This window comes from Ipomoea nil, unplaced genomic scaffold (genome assembly GCF_001879475.1).
Source record: "Ipomoea nil cultivar Tokyo-kokei standard unplaced genomic scaffold, Asagao_1.1 scaffold2647, whole genome shotgun sequence".
In the NCBI taxonomy this organism is placed as follows: domain Eukaryota; kingdom Viridiplantae; phylum Streptophyta; class Magnoliopsida; order Solanales; family Convolvulaceae; genus Ipomoea; species Ipomoea nil.
The window spans coordinates 1,491,505-1,501,891 of record NW_017619075.1 but is presented as its reverse complement, the minus strand read 5'-3'; the positions used below and the strand labels follow the sequence as shown (position 1 = coordinate 1,501,891).

General features: G+C 35.4%; 1 protein-coding gene across 4 annotated transcripts; it reads left to right on the top strand.

Annotated features, from left to right (window-relative positions):
- The first annotated feature begins 311 nt into the window (after positions 1–311).
- Positions 312–7,662, top strand: LOC109154330. Of its 4 annotated transcripts, none has more exons than XM_019302145.1 (4): positions 312–632; positions 5,301–5,917; positions 6,010–6,549; positions 7,386–7,662. In XM_019302145.1, exons 1-4 carry the CDS (start codon positions 455–457, stop codon positions 7,482–7,484), a joined length of 1,434 nt encoding a protein of 477 aa, XP_019157690.1. In that variant the 5' UTR covers positions 312–454; the 3' UTR covers positions 7,485–7,662. The 4 variants fall into 4 exon arrangements, with proteins under 4 accessions (XP_019157690.1, XP_019157689.1, XP_019157688.1 ...); XM_019302144.1 differs by having other exon boundaries at positions 312–688; positions 5,357–5,917; positions 7,386–7,660; XM_019302143.1 differs by lacking the exons at positions 5,301–5,917; positions 6,010–6,549; positions 7,386–7,662 and adding exons at positions 1,526–2,061; positions 2,153–2,310 and having other exon boundaries at positions 312–1,249.
- The last annotated feature ends 2,725 nt before the right edge of the window (positions 7,663–10,387 follow it).

Sequence of the window (10,387 nt, the reverse complement as noted above, 5' to 3'; positions counted from 1 at the left end):
CCTTTGCCCAAGCTTTTCCCCTTTCTCAAAATTAAACTTAGCCTAAGCTTTTCCCTTTAGGAAAAACTTTTGCCCAAGCTCTTTCCTTTTTTGGAGAAACCTTTGCCTAAGAAATTCTCTGCAGGAGAAACTTTTGCCCAATCAAATCCCTTTACTCAAACCTTAGCCCAATCAATTCCCCTTACTCAAACATCTGCCCAAACATTTTTCATACTCAAACATCTGCCCAAGCATTTAACTCCTACATTAGACTTTATTTTATTATTTACAAATATTAGCTAGAAGTGTTCAATTTTTATTTCAATTATGAACTTTTCTATGCTTTCAAAAAATAAAAATAAAAATAAAAAATTATAGTTTCGTTCAGTTTTAAAACTTTCCCGGACTGGCTCTTCATCGTTTTATCTTTTCATCAACAGGTGTTCTCTGCTGGTCCAAATTAAAATTTACAGAAATGAGAGAGAAGATTACCTCAAGGTATGACAAGTGTTTAGGGGCTGAGCTTTTCAAGGCCGTTCTGATTTCCGGTGTGGTTCTCTACTTGGCCTCCATTTTTCTCATCAAAAAACCCATTTGTTCACCTCCTGAAGGGGTACTGATATCGCCAGAGGCGGCGGAGTTGAGCAGAAAAAATCAATCTCCGACCAACATCAGCCACCTACTATTCGGCCTTATCGGCTCCGAAAAGGCATGGCACCACCGGAAGGCCTACACCGAGTCATGGTGGCGGCCCGGCGTCACCCACGGCTTCCTTTATCTCGACGTGGCGCCCACCGGGGATCTCCTCCCTTGGTCGCCGTCTTCCCCGCCGTACAGAGTCTCAGACGATATAAACCAGATGGTCCAAGAAACGAAGCACGCGGCCCCTATCACGGCGCGGATTGTGCATGGGATAAAGGAGGTGTTCAGGGAGAGGCAGGAGGGGGTGAGGTGGGTGGTGATGGGAGACGAAGACTCTGTGTTCTTCGTGGAGAATATGGTTGATGTTTTGGCGCAATATGATCACACAAAGTACTATTACTTGGGGGGTCAATCGGAGTTTGTGATGTCCCACTTCTGGTACTCGTTTAACCAGGCTTTCGGCGGCGCCGGCTTCATTCTCAGTTATCCTCTGGCTGAAGCTTTGTCCAACGACATGGACAGTTGCCTGAGGAGATATGCGCACATCAAATCTTCTTCCGATCATATTACCATGCTTTGCATAGCTGATCTTGGAGTTAATTTTTCCCCCTTGAAGGGGATTCATCAGGTAATTTATTAGTTAATTTTCTATACATGTACAAATTTTAATTTCTTTGTTTAACCATTTTGGTAGGGATAGTGGTTGTGCAATTAATCTATTTGGTATTTGCCATTAACAATTTATGTGTTAATAGTTATCATATTATGTGTTTATAATTTTCATATTATGTGCTTTTAATTTGTTAAATGGTTCAGAAATTGTTAACTACTAGTACAAAATGTATTAACGGCAAACTAACAATTACATTTTCACCATGGTTTTTGGGTTCATGGGTTGTACTAGATTGATTTACATGGGGACCTGTCCGGATTTCTGTCATCCCATCCCAAATTTCCACTACTATCCCTTCATCATCTCGACGCAGTAGAGCCCATCTTTCCTGCCATGGACCGAATCCAATCAGCGAAGCATTTGGTGAGATCGGCGAACTACGACCAGACCCGAATGTTGCAACAGACCATTTGCTATCACCGACAAAGTAACTGGTCGGTTTCTGTGTCGTGGGGATACTCGATTCACATTTACGAAAAGATTCATCCCCGGAGTTACCTGCAAATGCCGATCGAAACGTTCCAGCCGTGGAAAAGGAATCAGCCGCCCCCGCTTTACATGTTCAACACTCGGCTTCCTTCTAAAGATCCTTGCGAAGCGCCGCACATTTTCTTCCTTAAAACGGCGAACATAACCGAGGAAGATGAGGTGGTTATGACGTATCTCCGATCGTCGGAGAGAGGGTTGCCGGCGTGTTCGTCTACCGGCAATCATTCGGCTGCTTATGTTTCAAAGATTGAAGTTTACTCGCCATCGACAAAGCGTCCAGAGGTCAGCTTTCTTTTTTTCTTTTTTTTTTTTAAAAAAAAATCAACATAAGTACATAATCTAATATTTTGATACTTTGGTGCTATTGTTTCAGATGGACAAATGTGAATGTTGTGACGTTATTCATTCAGATGGTGAGGAAGGTTTGAAAGTCAAATATAGAAAATGTTTGTTAACTGAGGTCATTGCTTAACAAGCAGTCAAGCTGTAACTATTCTTTTATTCTCAAATAGCCTTATTTCATCAATTATTACTGCAGTATATATACAATAAACAATGCGATAAATGTTTAGAAAATTATTTGATTCACCATCAAAATATATAAGAATTACACCAAGTGATGAATTAAATGTGTTTTGGCTCGGCTAATGGAAAGCATAGCCGCTAGCTAGACATGATTGGTCGTGAAATATAATGTTCTTTCCAAACTAATGTTGCTACGAGTTCGTGCGGTGTATGATGAAATATTTTTTAATTTAGTTACTATCAAAGATATACATATTACATGAAAATAAATGTCAAATGTATTTGTCGAACATTAGACATTACATAATAAACAATAATTATAAAGTTCATAGTATAAAATTTTAAAACATTAAACTAGAGTTATGGTTATTACTTATTAGGTTATATAGTTAAATTTTCAAGAAAACATTTTCTAAAAATCATTTTACTGTTTTTCAAACGGAGCCTTAGTCTTTAAAACTATTGGGGTGTTGGTTAATTTGAGTCCACAACTTACAAAATTAACAATTTAATACCTAAGGCTGAATTTACCCTTGCAAGTGTACCCATTTGCAATCTTATTTTGCATGCCACATGAAATTATTTTTTATTTTTATTTTTTTTTTGTTATATGATGTGTAATGCAAACTTGCATCTGTTGCAAGTTTGCAAAGTACAAAGAAGGCTGCCGAATAGTATTGCAAGGCAGCATAGCTGCCTGCAAATCTGTACTTTTCATTAGTTTTTATTTTTTTTTATTTTTATATATATAATATAAAATAAAAGTGGGACCCATTTTTTAGAGTGAGAGAGATTTGTAGGGATGTAGTGTGAATAGGAGATGATTTGCAAATAAGATAACGTGAAAGTGGGACCCATTTTTTAGAGTGAGAGATGTTTGCAGGGATAAGGACAGCCTAAGTATTCAACTTTATTCAGTCTGGCTAAGTAGTCAACCAATTATTACCAGAAAATAGTAATAGGTAAAATATTCAGAGTATTTTAATCTTTTTGCTCCACTTTTCTTTCTTCTCCGCTGGGTTTTCCACTTTCGCGTTATTTGTTCAGTCACGTTCGGCATTGTCGTCGTCACCAATCATAGCCTCTTTAACCATACTACCATTGAGGAAGTAAGATTCTTGGCGCAGAAGAAGAACTTGATTCCTTTGTTGTTCGGCACAGACACCACTGAAATCGCAAGCCTAAGCCTCGTGAATCCTCATTCCGAAAACAAGAAATGCAAAGAAGCATTGGATATGCAGACGACGAAAGCGAAATCGATGGAGGCAGAGGGAAATACATAAATCTGGAAGTTGGAAGGTGCAAGGACAGCAATGGAGTGGGTCCAAAGTGCAGGAAGAAATTCAATGAAAAGGTCCAAATACTACAAGAAATACTAAAATACGCTCAATAAATTACTTATTAATATTTTCAGGCCACAATTGGTGAGACCGACTAAAATTGATAAAAATTGAATAGTTAGAGTATTAAATTGTTAGCTTTGAAAATTGTAATCTCAAACTGACAATATCCCAATAGTCATAGGACTAAAAGTGAAATCATATGTATAAAAGCTTTCAAATTTGTTATCCTCTTTTATATATATATATATATATATATATATATATATATATATATATTACTCCATATTATTTTGTTATTATAATATAATTTGGGGTTAATTCCACTAGCAGATGTTCCTTGTCTTTGGTGACAATTTTAAATATAGTCCTAGACTATTATTTTTGCCATTTTACATCCCAGACGTTTTTTTTTGGATACTTTTAGTTCTTCTTAGGACTTTTTTTATTTTTAGTAAGGATGTTTTTGTCTCTTCATATTTTTTTTTTCAGTTGCAATCGGTTTAATTAGTTAGGGCTTTACTAAAAATTGGTTGAAAAATATGGTTACTAAAAATTAGAGATTACCTTAAGTTCTAAACCAATTAAACCGGTTGAAACTGGAAAAATAACAAAAGAAAAATATGAAGAGACAAAAATGCCCTTACTAAAAATAGAGAAAGTCATCAGAATTACTAAAAGTGTCCAAAAAATAATAGTCTGGGATGTAAAATGACAAAAACGATAATCTGGGATTAAATTTGGAATTGTCACCAAAGACAAGGGACCTCTAGTGGAATTAACTCTATAATTTGATATGAAAGTGAGACCGTTTTTAATAGTGGAAGAATATTGCAGAAATGTAGAGAAATAGTGAATGAGTTGCAAATTTAGTGATTTAGGTAAGATCCACTTTTAAAGTTTAGACTAAATAACATCCATGGAATTAGCAAAAAGTTTAGACCTAATGGCAACAAATGGTGTATCAAAGAACTGTAAACCATACAAAAGATGGTCAAAATTTGTGGCAGGCTCAAGTCCACTTATATTCTGGACCATAATTTTTTTTTTTTTTTTTTTTTTTTTTTTTACATCTAAGAGGAGGGGCACCCTAACTAATCAAGTCTATGGAGAAAACGCCTCTGAGGCACCCCAATGATGTCTTCATTCACCAGCTCGAGCACGTCCATTCCCATGTGATCCATCTCTCCCATGCATGCCACGCTCATGACGAATAGCTTGTTTAGCCATGAGGTTAGTCACATGATTTTGCTCCGTAAGTACATGTTTAACATTTCTTTGCCAATCCTTTTGAAGCCACCAAAGGCATTCATTAATGGTATTATGATACAACCTTGGGTTCCTGATGCATCAATAATGTAAAACGACATTACGTCAATGATGATTGTGGACCATAGTTCAAAACGACATTCAGATCATTTATCTGCAGTTAACATATTCAACAGGGCTTTTGTGCTGGTCCAAATTAAGATTTCCAGAAATGAGAGAGAAGATTGGCTCTAGGTATGACAAGTGTTTGGGGCCTGAGCTTTTTAAAACCGTTCTGATTTCCGGTGTGGTTCTCTACTTTGCCTCCATTTTTCTCTTCAAAAACCGAGACCCCATTTGTTCACATCCAGAAGGGGTTCTGATATCGTCGGAGGCGGCGAGAAATGAATCTCCGACCAACATCAACCACCTACTATTCGGCCTTATCGGCTCCGAGAAGGCATGGCACCACCGGAAGGCCTACATCGAGTCATGGTGGCGGCCCGGCGTCACCCGCGGCTTCCTTTATCTCGACGTGCCGCCCACCGAGCCTCTCCTCCCTTGGTCGCAGTCTTCCCCGCCGTACAGAGTCTCAGACGATATAAATCAGATGATCCATGAGACGAAGCACGTGGCCCCTATCTCGGCGCGGATTGTGCATGGGATAATGGAGGTGTTTAGGGAGAGGCACGAGGGGGTGAGGTGGGTGGTGATGGGAGACGAAGACTCCGTGTTCTTCGTGGAGAATATGGTTGATGTTTTGGCCCAATATGATCACACAAAGTACCATTACTTGGGGGGTCAATCGGAGTTTGTGATGTCCCATTACTGGTTCTCGTTTAACCAGGGCTTCGGCGGCGCCGGCTTCATTCTCAGTTACCCTCTGGCGGAAGCTTTGTCCAACGACATGGACAGTTGCCTGAGGAGATATGCGCACATCAGATCTTCTTCCGATCATATTACCATGCTTTGTATAGCTGATCTTGGAGTTAATTTTTCCCCCTTGAAGGGGATTCATCAGGTAATTAATTTATTAGTTAGTTTTCTATACATGTACACATTTTATAACAATTGCATTTTCACCATGGTGTTTGGGTTTATGGATTGTACTAGATTGATTTACGTGGGGACCTGTCTGGATTTCTGTCATCCCATCCCAAATTTCCACTGCTATCCCTTCATCATCTCGACACCGTAGAGCCCATCTTTCCGGCCATGGATCGATACCAATCGGCGAAGCATTTGGTGAGATTGGCGGACTACGACCAGACCCGAATGTTGCAGCAGACCATTTGCTATCACCGACAAAGCAACTGGTCGGTTTCCGTGTCGTGGGGGTACTCGATTCAGATTTACGAAAAGATTCACCCCCGGAGTTACCTGCAAATGCCGATCGAAACGTTCCAGCCGTGGATTTGGAATCAACCTCACCCGCTTTACATGTTCAACACTCGGCTCCCTTCTAAGGATCCTTGCGAAGCGCCACACGTTTTCTTCCTTATAACGGCAAACAGAACCGAGGAAGATGGGGTGGTTATGACGTATCTCCGGTCGTCGGGGAGAGGGTCGCGGGTGTGTTTGTCTAGCGGCAACCATTCAGCTGCTTATGTTTCGAAGATTGAAGTTTACTCGCCATCGACAAAGCGTCCTAAGGTCAGCGTTCTTTCTTTCTTTCTTTTTTAAAGGGAAAATGGCACTTCTTCCCCCTAAGTTATATACTTATAGCACTTTTCCCCCCTGAATTATTCAAGTGGCTATTTTTCCCCCTGAAATGTTAAATGGACATATTTACCCTTAAAATAAATATTTCATTTATTTTCCTTCTCCAACAAATTATGACCATAATTTGGTTCAAACCAAACAAGCACTATAGCAACCAAATCGAAATATTCCAATTACAATTTAGAATCGAAATTCGATATTTAGAGTTTATTAAAATCGCAAACCGGAACGGAAGGTTCATGTTCCGAAGTGAAAAAATAAAATACATTTATTGTTGAATTTAGACTATTTAAAATAAAAAAATAAAATTTTAAAATAAAGACTGTTCAAAATCGCGAACCGGATCCAGAACTGCCGATTCACGGTTCAAGATCCAATTTTTTTGATTCATAATTTTAATAAATTGAAATCCAAATATTCGGTTCTAGATCTGAATCATAACCGGAAACTTTTAATTCAATTGCTATAGTGTCCGGTTGTTCAGTTTGATCTGAACCGTGGTCATCCCTACGTATACGCGATAATTTGTTGGAGAAGTAAAATAAATAAAATGTTTACTTTAAGGGTAGAAATGTCAATTTAATATTCCAGGGGGAAAAACCACCACTTTTAGAATAATTGAGGGGTCTAATATGCTTACCTAAATAATTGAGGGGGAAAAAGGGCTATAAGTATATAACTCAGGGGGGAAAAGTGTCATTTTCCCTTTTTTAAATCAACATAAATATATAATCTAATATTTTGGTACTTTGGTACTATTGTTTCAGATGGACAAATGTGAGTGTTGTGACATTATCCATTCAGATGGTGAGGAAAGTTTGAAAGTCAAATATAGAAAATGTTTGTTAAGAGAGGTCATTGCTTAACTAGCAGTCAAGCTGTAACTATCATTTTCTTCTCAAATAGTCTTATTTCATCCATCATCATATACCATAAATAATAGGATAAATGTTTAGAAAATTATATGATTCACCATCAAAACATATGAGAATTGCACCAAGTGAAGAATTAAATATGTTTTGGCTCGGCTAATGGAAAGCATAGACGCTAGCTAGACATGATTGGTACGAGTTTGTGCTGTGTATGATGTAATCTTTTAGTTACTATCAAAGATATACATGTTGTATATATGAAAATAAATGTCAAATGTATTTGTCGAACATTAAACACCCTTGGCGTAGAGTGATCAGATAGTGAAGATCAAGTCGATGATGAGGAGTTTGTGACTTTTTTGAAGGACTATTAGTAGAAGGAAGCAACTAGTTGAGTTAGCGAAAGGCTTCCTCCCACTTGTGTTTGTAACAATAAATAGTAAAATCCTCATAGCTTATTAGGAGAAGGTTGTGTAGAAATTTTTTTAGAACCATTATAAAAATTTCTCTATCTATCATTTTATTTATTTATTTATTTATTTTGCTTCTTCTATCTATGACTAACCATCCATATTCATATTTTCACACTTACACTCACAACATAAAACAAAGTTACAAACCAAAACTTGAAAATAGTATAAAACTTTCACTACCCAAAAAAAAAAAAAAAAAATCATTTTCTAACTTTTTTTATTTTGTTTACTCCCCACCCTCACCCAATAGTTATTGCGTGGATTTTGATTCACACATCTGTGTGGACCACAATTCAAAAACGTCATTTTTCTTAATTTTATTTTTTTACGCGCACAGTTGCAACATAAATTATTCTAAAACATCATGTACATTATTCTAAAACATCATTTACATTATTCTCAAGTATAATGTACATTGTTTTAAAACGTAATGTACATTATATTACCCAGATGTTTAACACATAATGTACATAATGTACATTATTCATATATATATTATTATTTTAACACATAATGTACATTATTCATATATATATATATATATATATATATATATATATATATATATATTATTTTTACTCATAATATTCACGACGATGTTTTTGGACTGTAATCCATGCAACTATGTAGATCACGGTACACACAATAGTTTGTCATTCCCCCACCCCTTCTAAGCTTTTACTTGTCCAGGACCAATAACTCGTCACTTGTGCACCAAATAATGTAGTGAAATTAATAGGTAGGATCAAATGTGAAAATGGATGATGATCAAGGGACTAAATTAAATATGTCAATAACTTGAAGATATATATTATATTGGTTGATTCCAACCACTTTAGTCCCGCTACTAATATATTATTATGTTTAAAAAAAAAAAAAAAAAAAAAAACCATCAACTTTAAAATTGATTAGATGCAGTACTTAACTTAAGAAATTAAACTTATCATTTTAAATCCAAATCAATTAAATACCAAATCTAGTAGAAAATCTAGTCTTTGGAGGACTAAAAATGACAATGCAAATTTTCAAATGTTAGATAATATTGAAATTAACTCAATTATATATTACTTTCAAAACAAAACAAAAACAAAAAAAAAAAACTCAATTATATATTTTTTGTTGTAAATAATTGAAACATAATTTATATGTATAAATAATCTAATGTTAATATAAATTGCTCATATTATTTTCATAACAAATGAAAGCAGATTACTCATAGTTGAATTCGTTCTTAACACATTCCATGCATTTTTGGCAATGAAAAAATTGTCAACCATGCATGTATAGTCCAATTCCCCATGTGGGATTCTAGCTTCGCTGCACGATCCATGCGCGGCTAAGGCTAAATTTTATATCTCTGAAATTTTCCAATGACAAGCTGACATGATATTTGTTTAATTTGTGGCAGACTCAAGTCCACTTATATTGTGGACCATAATTTAAAACCACATTTTGATAATATATTTGTAGTTAATATATTATATACATTTAGTTAATAAATTATGTGTTTACTACAATTAATATATATATATATATATATATATATATATATATATTATGTATATGCAGTTAACATAATATGTGTATATATTTAATAAATACCTTTTGAGTATATATCTATCAAAAGCTTCTTGAGAAGCCCAACATTTTGAACGTTTTGAGTGCCGCTCCACAATTTTGCACCACAAAGCTTCTTCGAAAGCCCAACAAATGCCGGAAAGCTACGGCTGCCCCTCTCAATCTGTTGAACTTATGTTGTACCTTTCCGTCTTTCTTCTTCATGTAGTTGAACACGTTTTGTGATTTGTGAGTATCTTTTTTTTTTTTTGTTTTTTTTTGAAACAATTTGTGAGTATCTATTTATAGTGTTAGTTTGTGATTTGTGAGTACCTATTTATAGTGTTAGTTGGTTTATAGAAATTTATGTATATTTAATATTAATCTTGAGAATTGCAAAAGTTGTCTAATATTAAATTTATTTTATTCTATGGCTTGTAATAATGGTTGCTCTATACGATGAAGTAAGATACTCTTAAATGGATATTAAACAAAAATATAATTCTGATATAGAAACAACCTTTCGAATACCAAGAAATTTAAATTTGAATGTAATAAATGAGTTTTTGAAAAAAAAAAAAAAGAGTTCTAATTCTAATACACATGGAATAACGTCAAGGATAAGGAAAAGTTTTAAAAAGCAATTAATATAAACATTTGGTTTATATTGGCCAAATAGTTCAGCGTCCAAGATCGACCTCTAAAACGGCGTCGCATAAAGTGAGCGGGAAAATATTACATTTTAATTGGCTAAAAAGTTATGGTTTTATTATATAGAAAGATAGAAAGATATGTTTAGCTTTATTATAGTAGAAGAGAGGAAAAGGATATATATATGTTGTTATTGAAAAAGAAGAGAGCAACACA